The 19,908-nt window shown below is 41.1% G+C and overlaps 2 protein-coding genes across 3 annotated transcripts; one reads left to right on the plus strand and one right to left on the minus strand.

Annotated features, from left to right (window-relative positions):
- Positions 1-2,959: 2,959 nt before the first annotated feature.
- Positions 2,960-6,348, minus strand: LOC137869234 (beta-1,3-galactosyl-O-glycosyl-glycoprotein beta-1,6-N-acetylglucosaminyltransferase 4-like). Of its 2 annotated transcripts, none has more exons than XM_068706490.1 (3): positions 6,089-6,348; positions 5,936-5,959; positions 2,960-5,809 (listed from the first exon to the last, which is right to left on the minus strand). In XM_068706490.1, exon 3 carries the CDS (start codon positions 5,806-5,808, stop codon positions 4,525-4,527), a length of 1,284 nt encoding a protein of 427 aa, XP_068562591.1. In that variant the 5' UTR covers position 5,809; positions 5,936-5,959; positions 6,089-6,348; the 3' UTR covers positions 2,960-4,524. The 2 variants fall into 2 exon arrangements, with proteins under 2 accessions (XP_068562591.1, XP_068562590.1); XM_068706489.1 differs by having other exon boundaries at positions 5,936-5,990.
- Positions 6,349-8,671: 2,323 nt separating this feature from the next.
- Positions 8,672-18,162, plus strand: LOC137869235 (3-hydroxy-3-methylglutaryl-coenzyme A reductase-like). The gene is made up of 20 exons (XM_068706492.1): positions 8,672-8,769; positions 9,181-9,371; positions 9,499-9,610; positions 9,913-10,000; positions 10,506-10,590; positions 10,789-10,894; positions 11,009-11,115; positions 12,127-12,246; positions 12,367-12,500; positions 12,996-13,282; positions 13,412-13,560; positions 13,640-13,834; positions 14,845-15,003; positions 15,194-15,351; positions 15,470-15,575; positions 15,705-15,875; positions 15,963-16,103; positions 16,528-16,686; positions 16,893-17,047; positions 17,145-18,162. The coding sequence occupies exons 2-20, from the start codon at positions 9,207-9,209 to the stop codon at positions 17,197-17,199; spliced, it is 2,652 nt and encodes an 883-aa protein (XP_068562593.1). The 5' UTR covers positions 8,672-8,769; positions 9,181-9,206; the 3' UTR covers positions 17,200-18,162.
- The last annotated feature ends 1,746 nt before the right edge of the window (positions 18,163-19,908 follow it).

The following is a 19,908-nucleotide window of genomic DNA, read 5'->3' on the forward strand; positions in this document are numbered from 1 at the left end:
CGCAAAAAAGGAAAAAATAAAAGTTGTAAAACTAAATTCTGTGGAAGAGATTTTAACTCGTATTGAATGTCACACAAACACAATGTCAGCGTTATCTGCAGATACTGGAGGATGTTTCACGAAGAGATTTTCTTCCTCTTCTTTTTGTGAAGATTTGTTTCATTGAAAAACAAAACGATGATGCTCAATTCACCACGCTGTGATTTGTTGGATACATAAACGTCGAGTCGGTCTGGAGGTCGACTGTGTACTGGGCTCAGGCTCCTTCGCTGCATGTCACCCTCTCTGTGCTACAATGTAATCAAGCTAAATAGTGACAATAACCTAAAAATCTAACGTATAATTACTTTTTTTTAAATAAATTAAATACAACACAAAATAAAGTAAATAAATGAAAAAGATCATCTACAACAACACTCAGTCATCTTTTCAGAAGGTTAGTTGGATTACTGATTTAAATATCACAGTAAAATAACTCATTTAACACGTTGATAAAATGACTGAACATATATTTATTCACAGCAGACGGACACTTCATTCAGACGAATCGTGTCTCTTCTTTAAACTTGGCATAAAAAAATATAAATCTGGGACGAGTTAAGGACGAAAATATTGTAAGAAAGGGACCACTAGACACTTTATTGAGGTTTAGATTAGAGTGAGTGATGAGGTGCGGAGTGTTTGATGTCTGTCACCTTCTGTTCTAATCCTAAACGTCCTCTTCTCTCTCTGCAGCCTCTTCATCCTCGAAGAGAAACGCTGCAGTAGATCTACGACGTGTTCCTCCAATGTTCCTGCACACAGTGCAGAACAAACCTTTACTTAAGTAAAAGTAGTAGTACTACAGTGTGGAAATACTCTGTTACAAGTTTAAGTCATGCATTCAGAAGCTTACGGTAGTAATAGTACAGAAGTATTAGCATCAGAAAAGTGACAACAGTAGAAGTACTCATTGTGAAGAATGGGTCATTTCAGAATCATTACTGGATTATAATTAGCATTAATGTGTACAATATATAATTAATTTCCCCCTGTGAATCAACTGTCATTATATCTTAACCTGTAATATTACATAATAATGTGTTTGTTGATTATTTTTATTTTTATTTTACAAAGTAACAAAAGTTATGAAATAAATGCAGTGGAGAAAAAAGTATAATATCTCCCCCCAAAATGTAGTAGAGTAGAAGTATAAAGAAACAAGAAAATGCAAATACTCAAGTAAAGTACAAGTACCTCAACATGGAACTAAGTACAGTACTTGAGTAAATGTTCTTAGTTACATTGCTCCACTGCCTCCACATCACAGATCCATAGAGTATGACCATGATAAGTTAATGACAGATTACTACTTTAAAGAAACACTAACATCAACCTCGTTCAGTGAAATCTGGACTTCTTAAAGAAACACACGTTCTCACCTCCTCAGCGACCCTGCAGTGTCGTTCTCCATCCGTCCACCAGATGTCCTCAAACCCTCAAACCCTGTCCCACCTCTCCCACGTCCACCTGCTTAGTCATCTCCGTTCCACACAGGTTTTTTTTAAAGATTGTCGCAAGACTTTTTTTCTTCCAAACAGCAGACGTCCAGACCTGAAGTTCTTCTAAACCAGTCTCATGACTCAAAGAGGTTGGACCTGGTTAGTTCTGACTGCTTCATAGAAACAGCTCATGTTAGAATAAAGAACAAGAGAGAGTGAGGAGGAAGTAGGCCATAACTCTACACCAGTCTGACCTGAAACGAACACAAAGAGCAGCAACCTTGTGCTGTAACACCACGTGTACTTTGAGAGGCCGGAGTGAGTCTTTGTATTGTCCAGTCCGTCCTCGGTCCACCATGACAGGACGAAGAGTTAGAGCTGCCCGAGGCCTTGTCAGTCACGTCGACGGTACAGGGTCTGTGTGGTTGAATTTGAAGTATCCTTGCTCTGCTGTTAGTTAACAGTTGGCTTTTTTTTTTTTATTTAATAAGCAATGACTGTAGATTTAGATTGTCTGGAACCAGTTCTACAGGTGAAGTTTCTTTGAGCATGTGTCCAGGTTTTACACACACTGCACCTTTAAGCAACTGTATCAATAGTTGTCAAAACCTACAAATTAAAGTCCAGACTACATATTGTTTTTAATGTATTTACACTTAACTTAAAAAGTATTTCAACTATTTTGAAGCTATTATTTACTTATTATGTGGTGCGTCCACCAGCTTGCACTAAAAGCCCTGTAACTTCTCACTGTGTGGTTGATATTGTGGATTTCACAAATGAATGTTTTCACCACCTGAAGTCTTCATGCAAACTGTTCAATTAAGATCGTATTTGTACTGTAAAGTAGCTTCATGCAATGTTACCACCTCCTGTGGTACACTACAGTGTTTCAGCTGTAGAGTTTTCATCTGCTCCAGTAAGATTTCTGCTTTTTCTGTGGCCCTCCCTCACACTCGTACTTATCTGTTATCTGTGTCTGTTGCTTTGACAGCAAGTTGTGAAACGGCTCTCATCTTGAGCTGCAGTAGATCAACTCTGAACATATTATTGGCTTTCTTTGAGTATCACAAATGGCTGCTGTTGGTTTCAGAGGTGAATCTTTACTTGTAAGAGTTCATTTTTTAAATCATATTTTTACTGATTATCTTACATGTACATAAAAGCAACTTTAAATCCTAAGTATCTCTCTATGGATTTTGAATATCAATGACTAAATAAGCAACAATTGAAAACGTATCCTTCGGTATTATTTATTAGTTTAAAGGCACAGCGGTTAGCATGTTAGCCTGGTTACAGACTGGACAATAAAAGACATGTTTGTACCTTCGTCTCATCTTCTGTGGAGCAGATTATAATCCGACAGAGAAGAGTTAAAGTTTGTGGTGCAACATAAATACACAAATACGTTGCTGTTCTGATTGTTAGGCTGGCCACACAGCGGCTGGACTTCAGAAGAGGGAGGACTGACACAGAGATTATGTGCAAACCAGCCAGGTGTTTATTTCACCAACAAAACAACAAAGACATGGCACAGCTCTTTACATGTTGGACCCAAACAGCATGTGGTCCTGGCAGCAACAGACTAGATGGAATATGGCAGCCTTATATAGCCTGCTACCAACGAGGACCTCCACCCCACTACAAGATAGGTAACTATACCCCTTACCTGTAAATACAATTACCTAAACTACAAAACATACTATAAAATGGATTCCTACCATCCTACGGTCAATTATCCATATGATCTCTATTGTGGTTACACATCACAATAGAGATCATATACGGCCCGAACAGGGAATTCATTACCACCCCTCCACTAATCAACACATGGTCTCTCCCGGAACTACAAAATGGCGCTCATGTACTCTGGGAACTCTTTTGGCCGAACACCCTTGAGAGGAGACACAGCAGAGGTAAGTGCTTTGAATATGCATGTTATTTGATAGCACTATTAACAACAGTTTAGATTCAATCCTTTCGGTAAAGATAACAAACCAATAATATGTTTGTATCTTCAGGCCCGACCTTCAACATCTATACCTGGGAACATATCAGAACCACAACAGTACAATGAAACATTAAACTGTGTGTGTGTGTGTGTGTGTGTGTGTGTGTGTGTGTGTGTGTGTGTGTGTGTGTGTGTGTGTGTGTGTGTGTGTGTGTGTGTGTGTGTGTGTGTGTGTGTGTTCGTTCTTAAAACAGTCGACAAATGCTGGTAATGGAGAAGGTCTTCATTACACTGATTATGCTTTTTTTTTTTTTTTTTTTTTTTTTTTTTTGGACAAATTCATAATCCAAGTCCAACAGTATTCTCTCCTGTCATGTAACACTTTGGGGATGTTGACTAAATGGAAGTTTGAATCATTTCGAGCCAAAACTGAATCATAATGAGTTTGAATTATGATGTTTTTATCTCTGTTAAAATAGTTCTTATGGAAAGAAAAAAAAAAAAACACCAAAACAATCGACACAAAATGAAAGTTCCTTGTATTTTTAAGTTGACATCAAAACAGGAAACATTCACTTCAATATGCAAAATGTAAAACTCTTCGCTTTCCAGTCTTTTGAATACACAATAAACATAAAGGGTGAGGCAACATCTGCGGTCGGCTTCATAAACAAAGCCCCCACTGACTGACATCCAGGACTATTTCCTGGAAGTACACTCCCCTGCACTTCCCTTTCTGATTCATATTTAAACGCACTGTGTTGATTGTTGTTGATTGTTTAATGTTAGGCACCGCCCACCATGTCAACTTCCTTGTATGTGCAACATACCATGGCAAATGAACGGTTCTGATTAAAGTTGGTCAGAATCATACTTTCATACCAAAGTAAACAAGTTATTCTCCTGTACAAAAATCAACTATTTCTTTCTGTAGAAAGCCAGTGTTCACAGCGACATTGTTTCAAGGTCCTTTAACTTCTTCTACAGCCTGGGTTGCACAACGAAATGCCCGTTGTCAAAGATATTTGTAAATGCTGTTTGTATGCTAATTGATAAATCAACGAATCTCTACAGTATACTGTATCTTTTGGTTTAACCCGTATGGCAGGTATGAGATGCCACTGACTGGAACAACTTCAGTTTTTCCTCCAGCTTCTCCTCAAGGCACTGAATGACAATGGGGTCCACCATGAGGTCAAACTTATTGGCGAACCAGTGACCGTAGTTGAGCAACCAACGCGTTTCCGCTGCGCCATAAATACAAACGCTGCGGACGTGTTTCCCCGAGCAGGGTGGGTACAGGCTCTCCTCCAGGTACTGCCACTTCACCAGCCTGGTCTTACTCATCAGGTCCGTGATGTCGGGCTGCGATCTGGGCACCTCTCCGGGGACGCCCGGCAGACGCACAAGTGTGGCCCAGAAGTGTTCGTCTGGGCTGTAGGTGTCCTCTGACCAGGCCAAAAAATCTTTCACCACGACCGAGGAGTTCACGTGCACAACAAAGTCCCGGGACAAGACGAAGTAGGCGTTCCCGGTGAACACCTCGATGCCGTGCGGCGGTGGGGTCTTCATGTGCTCCGTCTTCACGGGCACTTTTTCGTATTCAGTGTTGGCCCCCCTCAGCTCGTGGTGAAAGGTGAACCGCTGCTTCTTCGACTCGCTGGGTCGGCATGTCTCCAGCATATTGGTTCCATTCATCCCCCTCAGCTCCGACACCAGCTCGATGTTGGACCTGAGGGGGAAGTCTTGGCCGCAGAGGTTGATGACGTACTTCCACTTGACGTCTGACACCAAGAGGTCGGACAGACAGTTGAGATCAGCTTTCAGTCGACTGACGCTTGCGTAAAACACGGACTCTCGCTTGGAGGCGATGAAGACGTTGGGCAGGCAGCGGGCCAACCCCTCCATGGCTGAGATGAACAGAGCCGGAGACTTTTGATCGTAGTGGATGCAGTAGATGTTTCTGGGGGAGTACAGCGCTTTGATGAGTCGCTCTACCATCATGGCAGATTTATGCACAACCAGTGAGTAAGCGAGAGGAAAGGATTTCTCCTCCTCTGAGACACACGCGTCATCATAACCCCTGGACCTGATAAATAATGGGCAGTTTGACGTGAGGTTAACCAGAAGTTCCTCCTTATCCTCCACAACATGTTTCCGCCTGACAACTAGCGACTTCCCCACCTCCACTGGGTCCATGTCGTATATAGCCAAGCAGTTAATATTGTACTTGTGAGATATTTGAATGTTTTCTAAAGATGCTGGGGGACGGAAGTGTTCTGTGAAGTCGCTGTGCTTCACTCTGACCAATAGCAAGACACATAGAGCCCACAGTGTCAGGAGGAGGAAGGAATACATGGCACATCTTGTTTTCATTCTGTGGGGAGAGGAAATCGAAACTAACGTTGGTTTTATTTTTTTTATTAACATAGCGTTTAAAGTGAGAAACTCACATGAAAGCCAGATGTTTGGGTTTAACTGAAACTTAAGGATTGACGCTCACCTTGCTCCATACGCAGGTAACGATCTGCAAAACGCCCGTTTCATTAAGTCACACTCTAAAAGTTGTCAAAACGAGGATGAATTTAGTATCCATGTGTCGGTTTCTATGTAATAAATCTATTTAATAATAAATTATTTCATAGAGCAAACTTACCGATTCCAAAAGAGTGGGCTTTTATCTTGAGGAAAGTTTCCTCTTTTTACCCACGACTGGTGCTGGTCCACGACCAGCTCTCCATTAGCCAGCCGACCGAGATTTTATTTGCCACCATGTAATCCAAAACATAAAGAGGTTCCAGAAGTATACAACGCACTCTGAACTTAAGCCTGCGTTAAGTCTTTATAGATAAGATGACTGCGCCGCGCTCTCACCAATAACCCGGAAAGGAAGAGGGAGGGGCTCGGAGAAGCTTTTTTAACTACATCACAAATTACAGACAGGAGCTGCCAAAAAAAAGAGGTGTTGTTCGTTTAATATGTCACCAGTGACTATTAACAAAGACTATGCTTTTGTTACAGGTAGCATACGATAATAAAAGAGGAATTAAAGAGCGCGAATGGAGCTGTGCGTAAATGACTGATATCCATAAACAAAACCGGTCATGCAGCTGATTAAAGAGGACACAGTGGTTTGTGTCATCTTAAAGAAGACGGAGAACTGCAAAAGATCAAGAAAAGATACGGCACTCAAACTCAAACACACTCTTCTGTCATCCAGTCAGTCAGTAAGGTGATACTCGGGCCTCTAAGGATGAAGAAGGCTTTGGAGGAAAGAAGTGAGCGAAACCTGTTTACAGTTTCAGTAACCAGATCCTCTGTTAATCTGACCCAGAAGAAATGTCCAGTCATCTAATCCCGTCACCGTTTGTGCTTTATTAATCCCAATAAGTGGAGGAGTCACCTGAAAGGCGTCTCAATCATCTATGGCACACATATTTAAAATGCATATATTAACATATTTTACTTTAGTTGAACTTTAAAATCAACACGAATCACACTGAAGGCACGAGGGCTGCCTCACGAGCTGCAGCTCATAACGACGTTAAAAAGGTAATCCGGTTCTGCTGGTCTCGCATGTGAAGTAAGATACAACATGCAAGAGGTACAAGTGTACGAGCAGCAGAACGCGCACACTGCGTCTGGTTCTGCTGGATCCAATGGGGTCAACGCTACCACTGTGTTATATGTATTACTATTATACAAACAAAAACGTATCTTCCAATTATGAGAATATAAAAGCAGTTTTCCTCATGCACATTCGGACAAACATCTGAGGGTCCTAATTTTGACAAATCCCATGTGTGACTTTGGCACAGAAAAGAAATTGGGATTTACGTATCAAGCAAATAAACACTAAATAATACAAATGAATGCCTAAAATGATCTCTGAAATGCAATTTAAAAAGAAACGTTTTAGCAGAGGCAGTCATTTATAAGACAGACAAGGAATAACATGACTTGACTTTATTTCTTCAATGACTGAACATTTGGATCAGAACGAATCAGGTGTATCTTCAAAGTTGTAATAATCTCTGTATGTTTTTTTATAGCAAGTTTATGAATTGTCTTCCTGTAGCTGATACATTAAAAAGCAAATGAAAAGAAAGCGTTTGTTTGTTGTCTCTGCAAAGTTATTTCAGGCCACAGGAACACAAACTCAACAGGTGAGCAATCAGGAAATGCAAAGTAAAATAAAACAGGAGGTGGAATTGTATTACATTCACCTGGTGAATGTAATACAATTCCACCTCCAGTTCGGTGCTGGTATTTACAGCCAGCACCGAACATTAATTATTGTGTTTATAAAAGATTTCCACTTATCTGAGAGAAAGATCTTTTGTCTCGTTCTAAGTTAATGTTTGCTGTCAACAAACTCAAACTCATGTTCACGTTTGCTTCAAACTTCCAGAAGTATTTTTACTTAAAGATAAGTTTTAACTTCAAATGTATTTTGTTCCAAATTCTAAATGCTGTGTTGTGTGTTGAGACAGTCACAGGATGCTTAATTTGACTGAGCAGAGATATTCAAATGTAAACACACCATGAAGAGCACAAAGCAGCTCTTTGAGTGAAACAACACGTACACAATAGAGACCTGTATGAATCGGGCTGAATAACTTTTCAAATGAAACTGACTGCTGAGTGAAACTGAACACACAATGCACTTGATGAAACGTGACAGATTTTAAGAGAATCAAATTTAAGTAACAAGGTTTGTTGCTCAGCAATAATTTTAATATGATTAGTTGATTAGATCTCTGGTTGGATAATCTACTTGTGAAAATTGTATTAGTATAATTATACTTGTAATTACACTGCGCTGTATCTTTCTGTATAACACCTTATTCTATATTTTATTTTGTACATGCTTGTACACATTCTACTGTATATATATATATACATATATATATACATATATATATGTATATGTATATATATATGTATATATATATATATATATATATATATATATATGTATATATATATATATATATATATGTATATATATATATATGTATATATATATGTATATATATATATATATATATATGTATAAATAAAACATTTGTACATAAACTTCCTGTACTTGTGTATATATATATTATATAAATATATTGTCACTTTCACCGGTTTCCACAGACTTCACCTCTCACTTTTCACCACGCCCCTTGACGTAAGATTAAGTGACGTTTACCATGACGTCGGGATTTCTGCACCGCCATGTTTGTGTCGTTGCGTGAAGATGAAGTAAGCTAGCTGAGCGACTTCTGGATAAGGGACACCGCTGTCACTATGGAAAGGATTCGCTGACCACGGTGAAGCTGACATTTAAACGTACGCGAATCCACCTTGTTGTATTTAGTCAGTAACTGTGAACGTGTTCGTAAAGAACGGAGGGACGGAGTGACCTTGTTAGACAACGAATGTAGCTAATGCTAACACTAGCTTCTGTGAGCTAGCTGCTAGAAATATAGCTAATGCTAACCAATGCTAATGATACCCTCTCTGAGTTAGCTGCTAGAAATGTAGCAAGTAAATGTTAACTGTCACTTTAAATGCAGATATTTTATGTCTGCGTAAATGTTTAAAGAGTACAGTTGGATGTATATAATTTGAACTAAATGCGTATCGTCCACGGTAGCTATAGCCATAAAGATGAAGCTATATTATGGTCTATGGTAGGTTTTGCAACGGGATAACTGATTAATTATTGCATCATGTTCTCATCGTTTTATTTAAATACAGGTGTATCTGTGACCCTAGCTGTGACCATGTTGGCACGTCTGTTCAGGCTCCACGGCCTGCTGGTGGCCTCCCACCCGTGGGAGGTAATAGTGGGCACCCTGGTTCTCACCGTCTGCCTGGTGTCTATGAACAACAACCTGGCAGCCAGCAGCCAGATGTGCACCTGGAATGAGTGCCCCAAAGTCGAGGAGGTGAGTCTGCCTCGGAGGAGGAGGAGGGTGGGTGTGGCAGCTAATCTCAAATGCAAACAAGGAGGAGGAGGAGGAGTTGCTGTAGTGGTGTTAACAAAAAGATATGTCTGTGCTTATTTTCTTACAGAAAGTCCACAGCAGTGATGTAATCATCCTAACAATCACACGCTGCATCGCCATCGTTTACATCTATTTCCAGTTCAAGAATCTGAGACAACTGGGCTCCAAATATATACTGGGTCAGTATGAAAGTTGTAGCGTGTTCAGCATGGAAATGTAATGGCCACAGCGTTTCTATATAACTGCACTTATAACTCATCTATTGCACTTAAAACTCATCTATTTAACCTATGAAGCTAGTCATGTATGTTTTTGTGTTGGTTCTTACTGTTATGTCTTCTCTTTTGTTCATATTGTTTCTGTATTTACCATGTAAAGTGCCTTTGAGTACCTTTTTTAAAGTGCTATACAATGTATTATTATATGAAAATGCCACACACAGTTTGGTTAGTTTAACTGTGAACATGTTCTCTTCCTACAGGTATTGCGGGATTGTTCACCGTGTTTTCCAGCTTTGTCTTCAGCACAGTGGTCATCCACTTCTTTGGGAAAGAGCTGACAGGTCTTAAGTAAGTGATCCAAATGCAGTAACATATGTATTGTAAATATTAATACACAGAGTAATACAAATAGCTCACCGGTTTATAACAGCTGTTGAAGTCTTTCGGCGTATGGTTGAGGTTGCTAGTCCTCTCACCGTATCTCAGTTAACACAGTTTTAATAGACGATCAAAAGACAAGCAGTGTGGCGGTGAGAGCTAAAGTCAGTGGTCGGTCATGTGATATACAGTGTGCCCTCTGGCCATCGTTTACACTTGCTATTAAGCATTGGTGTTAAAACTTACTGCACATCCATCAATGTGAATATCAAAGAGACATAATAAGACACAGTCTGTCAAAACCAGAGCTCTGATATGAATATATCTTAATGCTGTCACAGAGGACACTATGACCCATATGAATGTCAGTGCCACATGTGGACCTCTTTGGCTTTTCCACAATGTAGACACAAGGACATTCCCTTATTTGACATTTCTCTCTCTCTCTCTCTCTCTCTCTCTCTCTCTCCTGCAGTGAAGCTCTGCCGTTCTTTCTCCTGCTCATTGACCTGTCCAAAGCCTGTACATTGGCTAAATTTGCCCTCAGCTCAAACTCTCAGGTAACAATACGCACGCGCGCGCGCGCGCGCACACACACACACACACACACACACACACACACACACACACACACACACACACACACACACCATGTTTGGGTGTGTCAGTGAACTGAAATAAGATCTGTGATGATTTTATAAGATCGATGTAGTTGAGGAGTCGTTGACTAGCGCTGTGGCTCTGTGTGTTGTGTACAGGAGGAGGTGAGGGAGAACATCTCCCAGGGCATGGCCATCCTGGGCCCCACCTTCACCCTGGATGCTCTGGTGGAGTGTCTGGTCATTGGGGTTGGCACCATGTCAGGTGAGGAACACTGATATTTATTTCTCTCCAAAACGGTGTCAGCTATGTTTTTATTTTGAATACTCTACGATGGTGGTGAAATTTAAATCATCACTCTTGTCTATTGCTTTCCAGGTGTGCCTCAATTAGAGATCATGTGTTGTTTCGGCTGTATGTCCGTCCTGGCCAATTACTTTGTCTTCATGACCTTCTTCCCTGCGTGTGTCTCCCTGGTCCTGGAGGTAAGGAAGACATGAAACATTTGGGAGAATCATAGTAGGGATTCACCGCTCTGGTTTGATCAATCCCAATATCGATACCGGGGCTTTGATTAACGACCGCTATGGAGTACAGATCCTATACCAGTGTTTAATTACTATGCTGTATGCCTCACTGTGTGGAAGTAACAAATATGTATATGTATATATATATATATATATATATATATATATATATATAAATGTATGCTTATTGAAATGATGGTATCTGATACCCGGTCCAGCTATTTGAGTCAGAATCTGACCGATATCCGATGTCAGTATCGGTGCATCTATACCAGGAGTATTCAATTAAAGTTCAGCGAGCTCCAGTTAGGGAGAATTTCCTCATCCAAAGGTCCGGAACACCAAATAATGTCTTAACTTGCGCTATGATTTAGTCCTGTGTATATTGAAGTAGCCAACAGTCGTATCAACATCTGTATGTAGTCAACATCTGACTGTCAAATAAAGAAAGTTCAATTGAATAACACCTAAACAATATTTATTGTCAGATTTCAAATTGAACTGGATTAATTATAAATAATATATACTCTAATACTTTCTCTTCTTAGAGAACATCATGTGAAATAACTTCTCTGACTGGTGTGTGTGTGTGTGTGTGTGTGTGTGTGTGTGTGTGTGTGTGTGTGTGTGTGTGTGTGTGTGTGTGTGTGCGCGCGCAAATGTCAATGGAGTTGTGACGCTTATAGGAATACACACTCAGTAGATGATTTACAACACATGTAATTGGTCTTTGTGTTTCCTGGATTGCTGAACGAGTGCCGTAAAAGCCGGTAACAATAGAAGCGCTCTGTTAGAATTTATTGTTCATCAATTATCGGTTTTAGGTCCGGGTCCGCATACCACGCCGGTTGGGTCCGGAAACAGGACAGCGGTCTGCCTATTAGTGCCCCCTGATCTATATTATGGTCTGAAATGCTTTGCGTCTCACAGTGAATCTCTGCTCATGCTGCATGTTTGCGTTTATAACAGCTGTCCAGGGAAAGTCGTGAGGGCCGTCCGATCTGGCAACTGAGCCACTTTGCCCGTGTGCTGGCTGAAGAAGAGGACAACAAGCCCAATCCTGTGACCCAGAGGGTTAAAATCATCATGGTGAGGAAGGGTTTATCACTCCATTGTGTATAACTGGTTGAACAGCTCAGCCTAAAGGTGGCTTCTTAAAAAACAGGAGTTATGTATGTTAAGGATCTGTCTCTTTGATGTCCTCCTCAGTCTCTGGGCCTGGCCTTGGTTCATGCTCACACTCGACTAGCAGCCGAACAGCCGGGTCAGAACCGCTCGGTGGACGGGCCCATGGCTTCGAGATTGGACTCTGGTGGTACCATGAGGCCTCTGAAGCTCACCAGGTAAAAGATAATACATTTCCCTTCATGCGTTGACGCTCAGTGCGCTGTTCTTTGCTTTATTCTCCGAAACGCCAGAGAGCGTAGAAACTAAATTAACTGTGAAGAGCGAGTGTAACCCGTAAACTGAAGGTGTAAAGCAACCTCCACAGTGCAGAGGAGGGATTGTAATCCTCTGTAAACTCATATCATATATTCATGTACTACTTTATTGCCTTTGTAAAAGTCCTGTAAAGAAACAAGTCAAGTATTAAATGAGTTAGAAGGACATGAATATCCTGTAAACTATTTGATTTGGCTACAAAATATGTACTGAAATGTAGATTTTTAAGACCTCCTGTTTCCTAGGCATCTAAAAATTATCGGCCTTCTTTGTACAATCCCGTGGCACGTAAATAGTGCTTTTTTCAGTGACAGTTATATAAATTCCGAGGTGTACGCCTCGCATAAACTGAGCTTTACTGATGCACGGCTTTGTCTCTCTTCACCTCCGCCCAGCATGGACCTGGAACAGGTGATAACGCTCGGCCTTGCCCTGCTCCTGGCTGTGAAGTACGTCTTCTTTGAGCAAACGGAGACGGAGTCCTCCCTGTCCCTCATGAGTCCCATTACCGGCTCTCCTCCGACCCAGAAGCCCAGGGTGGCAGGAGACGGCTGCAGGAGGGACCTCCCGGCCCTGAAACCCCAGACAACCACCAACGGTACTTTAGCAACCGATGCTGCCTCGCCGGCTGTCTTACACTCTAAACTTCCCCCCGAGACTGACGCGGCTTTCAGACAGAAGGGTGAGACTTATAATTGGTCCTGCTACCTCTGTGATGTCTGTACTCGCAGATGGAAAAACAAAAACTCTGATGTAATTTGTTTTGTTGCTTAGCGTGACCCTTGTCTCTCACATGATTCCTCCACACCAGAGGCTGCTCCAGGAGCCCCGGTGGAGAACGGCCCCTGTGTTTCCTGTTTTGGAGATTCTCTTGCTCAGACACCTTGTGTTCCTCAAAGTGGCTGTAATTCAGAGGCCCGGACGCTGGAGGAATGTGTGGCCGTCTTCTCAGATCCTCAGGTGAGCCGCCGGAGGAGATGGGAATTGAAGACTGTAGATCTGTATTTGTCTGACGGTTTCATAAATGTTTCTTTCCTAGAGGGGGACTCGTTTTCTAAGCGATAAAGAGGTGATGAACCTGGTGACCTCTCGTAACATCCTCAACTACAAACTGGAATCAGTCCTGGAGACTCCGGAGAGGGGCGTGGCCATCAGGAGGGAAATGCTTTCACCCAAACTGCCTGTTCTGTCTGCGTTAGCTTCTCTTCCTTATAAGGACTACGACTATTCAAAGGTATTGGGAACACGCTTGTTTTTGTTCACTTTTGATTGAGTCTATATCCTCTTTTTGGGGCCGCCCCAGAGGAATCTTTTGAGGAACTCATTTCAACCTCAGCGACTAATCTGATCTACCGATCTACGTTTAGTTCCCCCAAAAGGCTCTGGTTGGGGGGGGTAGTACTTTCTGAAAAGTACAGAAACTTTTGGTGCCGCTGCTTCAACTCGTGTACCGCTTCGTTCATAAATCAAGAGAGTACACCAGTATCTATTGAGTACCAATTTATCAATCAACAAATCAAACAAATTCAAAAAGCTTTACAAAATGGTGAGGAGATGAACAGACCAATGCACACCAAATTAAGTTAGGAAGTAATATATAAATAAATAGAAGACTGAATACATTGATCATGGTAAAACGGTAAAAAAAAAGTAAAATTAGAGCAAAAATTAAATAAGAAACTTAATATGTTTAAATACTAAAACCATAGTACAAATACAGACAAGACACTATAAAATCTAATTTGATAATAAGCAATAATAATAATAAAACAGACACTCAAAGTTTAATTTTCCTCCTCTGCATTTCATTCTTTACATCCAGAGTACATCAGTAAATACTATGCAGCAGTAAACGTCATTGCAGTGAGACTATGTCCCATGTCATGTTGCTTTTTCATAATACAAAATGAGGTTTTTGATAAATAATCATCAGTAATGTGGACATAATGACTAAGTCTGTTAAATTCAGAAAATTACATCATTTTACTGTGAAAACCAGGACGGAACAACACTCAAGCCATATTACAATATCCAAAACCTAAGAGGATAACTTGCCTCATATCACGATATTGATATTTTGCCCAGCTCTACTAGAAACTACAAATACCAGAAACGTCTCTATGGAAACCTGTCTGATGTTGTTTAATCTATAAGCACATTCACTCTCATACAATTCTAATGTTTGTGTGTAGCAGCAGCTTGCTGTTGATTTATCCTGCATCACTTTGCGTCGTGGTCCCGTAGGTGACGGGTACCTGCTGTGAGAACGTGATTGGCTTCATGCCGGTGCCGGTGGGAGTGGCCGGTCCACTTCTGCTGGATGAGAAGCAGTTTTACGTCCCGATGGCGACCACAGAGGGATGCCTGGTCGCCAGCACCAACAGAGGATGTAGAGCGCTTTCTGTAAGTGGTGGTGGGGGGGATCTAGGTGTGTGTGTGTGTGTGTGTGTGTGTGTGTGTGTGTGTGTGTGTGTGTGTGTGTGTGTGTGTGTGTGTGTGTGTGTGTGTGTGTGTGTGTGTGTGTGTGTGTGTGTGTGTGTGTGTGTGTGTGTGTGTGTGTGTGGTCCTGACCCTTATATTATTTCCTGTCCAGCTGAGTGGAGGTTGCAGCAGCAGGATCCTGGCTGACAGTATGACGAGGGGTCCTGTGGTGAGGCTGCCCTCAGCGTGCCGGGCTGCTGAGGTCAAAATGTGGCTGGAGACCTCTGATGGGTTCAGTTTGATCCAGGAGGCCTTCGACCAGACCAGCAGGTCAGAAAACACTCATAGAGTGATTGAAGGGTTCTCCTGTTTCCTTTTTGTCTCACCTACAAAGTGTTATTTCAGTATTTTAGGACGTACAGATTAACTTAATGTTTGCTTCTGGTAGGTTTGCTCGTCTGGAGAAGCTGCTGGTGGGCTTAGCTGGGAGGAACCTGTACATCCGCTTCCAGTCTCAGACAGGAGACGCCATGGGCATGAACATGCTCTCCAAGGTACCAATGCCCCTCTCGCTAAGGTTTCTAGTCGGCTCACTTTGCTGTCTGCCTGCTGTAAACCTGTCTGTCTGTCTGTCTGTCTGTCTGTCTGTCTGTCTGTCTGTCTGTCTGTGTGTGTCTCCTCAGGGGACGGAGCAGGCTCTGCACAGACTCCGACAGCAGTATCCAGATGTGGAGGTGCTGTCGGTCAGCGGCAACTATTGCACCGACAAGAAGTCTGCTGCCATCAACTGGGTCCTGGGTCGGGGAAAGTCCGCCGTGTGTGAGGCCACCATCCCCGCCAAAGTGGTCAAGGAGGTAAAGACGAAGAAACCCAAACTCTGTTTACTGTTTACTGCTTCTGAAATCATACAGGTCCCACTAAACTCATGAATGTGTGCGTAGGTGCTGAAAAGCAGCTCAGCTTCTCTGGTGGAGCTGAACATCAACAAGAACTTGGTGGGCTCGGCGATGGCCGGCAGCATCGGAGGCTTTAATGCTCACGCTGCCAACATTGTAGCGGCCATCTACATCGCCTGTGGACAGGTCAGAGATCAGCCAACATGCTTCAGCCTTTAGTTACTCTGGATATATGTTACATGTATGGTTCAGAATGAAGACACAAATACATACAGTATGGTTAAGATGGTGAAATGGCACAAATTCCTGGTGTAACTCGGTAGTGACTTTGGATGCAAATGCAAGACTTGATCTAGATAATGTTCAAAATACCAAAGAGGTATCTGATACTGGTCTCTCTCCTGGCACTTTAAATTGGTCGGTATAGTTTTCTTTTATAAATGTTTTGAGTCAAACCTCACAAAGCAATCAAAATATATGCAGAAACCAAAAGCAATATATTTAAGACTTCTTGGACAGACTTTGAACGTAAACTTCAGGGCGGTAACTCTTTGTTTACATTAGTGGTGGGGCGTGTTGCTGAGTGAAGTTGCTGTGTTGCTCGTTTCAGGACCCGGCTCAGACGGTGGGGAGCTCCAACTGCATCACTCAGATGGAGCTTGCTGGTCCAGAGGGGGAGGACCTGTACATCAGCTGCACCATGCCCTCCATCGAGCTGGGCACTGTGGGGGGAGGCACCAACCTGGCGCCTCAGCAGGCCTGTCTGCAGGTAAAGCCACCAACACTGTTTTATTTCACACGGTAGTCTTAAATTACTGTGTTACATTTTAAAAGCTAAAAAATAGATGTCTATGTGTGATGAGTAAGGAAACATAAACCTGCTGGATTTAAACAGTCTGAGATGGGTAACCTGCTTTTCTGATGTTTCGCTGAAAGCTTTCACCAAATATCTGAATCCATCTGTGGTTTCTTTAGATGCTCGGCGTTCAGGGTACCAGCTCCAGTGAGCCCGGCGAGAACGCCCGTCAGCTGGCCCGAGTGGTCTGTGCCACAGTGCTGGCGGGGGAGCTGTCCCTGATGTCCGCTCTGGCAGCCGGACACCTGGTCAAGAGCCACATGGCCCACAACAGGTTGGCTATTTTGATCATGTGCATTGTAGACGTTATGTTTTTTTGTTTTTTTTTTCTTGCTGTGATTGCTGACTTTGTCCTGTTTTCTCGCTGCCAGATCCAGAACAAACCTGACGGAAACACCTTCGTCAAAGTCAGAGACGGCTGCGTGACGTCGGAATGTTGACGAACAAACGCCAAACTAAACCGAAGAACTGAGACGATCGACTGCTCTCCTGATGACGCGGTGCTGAAGGGGTTCATACGATGAAGACTAGCGGTCTGATAACCAGACCCAACACACGAGGCCCCCAAAAGACTCTTTGCGTTGGGGTGTCATGTTGCCGTTCCTCATTTGTGCCATTCGCCTGTAACTGAACTTTGCGGTTGTGTTTTTCGTCGTTGGACCTGATCTTTGAGGAGACTGTGAATTATCCATGGGGTTTGGATTAGTAAAAACCCACCATGCTGCAAAGTGTTGAACAGCTATCCTGTGTGCCTCTTAATGAAAAATATTTATTTTTATTTTTTTTCCATCTAAAATGAATGAAGCGAGATCTTCAAACAGCTACGACGCGTTTTTCTCTGATAAATTGATCTTTGCACAGCTCGTTTGAGACACCTACAGCTGTTACCGCTGTAGGTGATATTTGCTCATGTTTTAAAATGCCGACTCTCTGCCTGAATGTTTGCTGTACTGAATCAGTGTTGTAGGATATCACTTGCACAACCCTGTCCTGATTGAAGCGACCGTATACTGTGTATACTGCAGAACCACTGAGGCTCCAGGAAGAAGAAAAACAAACGAAGCCCCGGCCAACAGAAGGTTTTTGTCACAGACAGGTTGCTTCTTTGTAATAGGATGAAGAGAAGTGGAAACTTAAAGCCATATTAACTAATTTAATAATCTTTCGTGGTACATTATTATATGTGCGGATGGTGAATGATTGGAGGATTTATTGGCATGGAGGAAGTTAAAGGAATCGCTGAGTCTGCAGGTTCTTGTGTCGTCCTCGCTTGTGGCCTTACAGTGTGTCGAGGAGAATTTTCTAGATAGAATATTTAATTTTAAGCTATTCATTTCAAAAGATTGTGCTCTGTTTTTTGGAAGAGAATTAAATTATGTTCCGTCTTAATGTCTCTGTTGACTTTCTGTATCGTGAACAAATGGATCCAAATGTGGAAAAACGGCGGATAAATATATTTGTGTCACTTTTAAAATGAGGCAGATGAAGTGTGACGCTGTCACGCTACTTTTGTAAGTTGATCCCACAGCATTATTTACAACAGAAATATGTCTAATTCTATTCAGTTACTTTAACTAGAATTAGAAGTGTCTGCTTTAGGTTCAGGAGCTTCAATCTGGTTTCTTTTCCACGTAGCTGAGAGGCTGAGTATCATCATAGACCCAGGAAAAACACTTAGTTCTTTGGGAAATGGAAAATGTATTTCAGTAAAAGGTACTGATGTTTTACTTTGACATTTTTCAACATGCTATACTATGAAAAAAGTCACAGTATAGCATGTCTCATGTGTTCAGAGACCGTAGTGTGAAGCGCCACTACGAGACAAAGCACACATCTTTTGAACAAACGTACCCACTCACATTCGGAATGAAGGTACAAACGATCTAAGAGCCCAAAATGATCAGAATACATGAGAACACATGAATTCATTGACCAACTATGATGTTAACAGAGGAATAGAGCTGAAACAAGTGGTTTAATAACCACACATAAAGTCCCTGCACACCTGAATGAACTGCATTTAAAAGGTGCAGGGCAAAGACAATTCAGTTCAATTCATTCTTCTAAAATCTTTACTTTAAGAGTCACATATTTTAAAAGCTTACTGATATGTATTTTATTTTTTAATTCAGCCTACATTTATTTAGGATTGGAGTATATATTATTTATAATGAATCCAGTTCAATTTGAAATCTGACAATAAATATTGGTTAGAAATTATTCAATTGAACTTTATTTGATTTGATTTGACAGTCAGATGTTGACTACATACAGACGTTAATACAACGGTTGGTTACTTCAATATACACAGGACTAAATCACAGCGCAAGTTAAGACATTATTTGGTGTTCCGGGCTTTTGGATGAGGAAATTCTCTCTAACTAGAGCTCGCTGAACTTTAATTGAATACCCCTGGTATAGTATGTCAAAAAAAAGTTTAAGAAAAGTAATTGTATAGTATGTCGAAAAAAGTCTAAAGTTTAAAAAAGTAAAAAAAAAAGTCATAGTATAGTATGTCGTAAAATATCATGAAAAAGTCATAGTATAGTATGTCAAAAAAAGTAAAAAAAAAGTCATAGTATAGTGTGTCAAAAAAAGTAAAAAAAAAGTCATAGTATAGTATGTCGAAAAAAAGTCATAGTATAGTATGTCGTAAAAGTCATAGTATAGTATGTCGAAAAAAAGTAAAAAAAAGTCAGAGTATAGTATGTCGAAAAAAGTCATAAAAAGTCATAGTATAGTATGTCGAAAAAAAGTAAAAAAAGTCATAGTATAGTATGTCCAAAAAAGGCATAAAAAGTCATAGTATAGTATGTTGTAAAATATCATGAAAAAGTCATAGTATAGTATGTCGAAAAAGTCATAGTATATGTCGAAAAAAAGTAAAAAAAAGTCATAGTATAGTATGCCGTAAAAGTCATAGTATAGTATGTCGAAAAAAAGTAAAAAAAAGTCATAGTATAGTATGTCAAAAAAAGTAAAAAAAAGTCATAGTATAGTATGTCGAAAAAAAGTAAAAAAAAGTCATAGTATAGCATGTTGAAAAAAGTAAAAAAAGTCATAGTATAGCATGTTGAAAAAAGTAAAAAAAGTCATAGTATAGCATGTTGAAAAAAGTAAAAAAAAGTCATAGTA

The sequence above is a fragment of the Cebidichthys violaceus genome, unplaced genomic scaffold (assembly GCF_023349555.1).
Source record: "Cebidichthys violaceus isolate CVI_PGR_0920_01 unplaced genomic scaffold, fCebVio1.0.p SCAF_12, whole genome shotgun sequence".
In the NCBI taxonomy this organism is placed as follows: Eukaryota; Metazoa; Chordata; class Actinopteri; order Perciformes; family Stichaeidae; genus Cebidichthys; species Cebidichthys violaceus.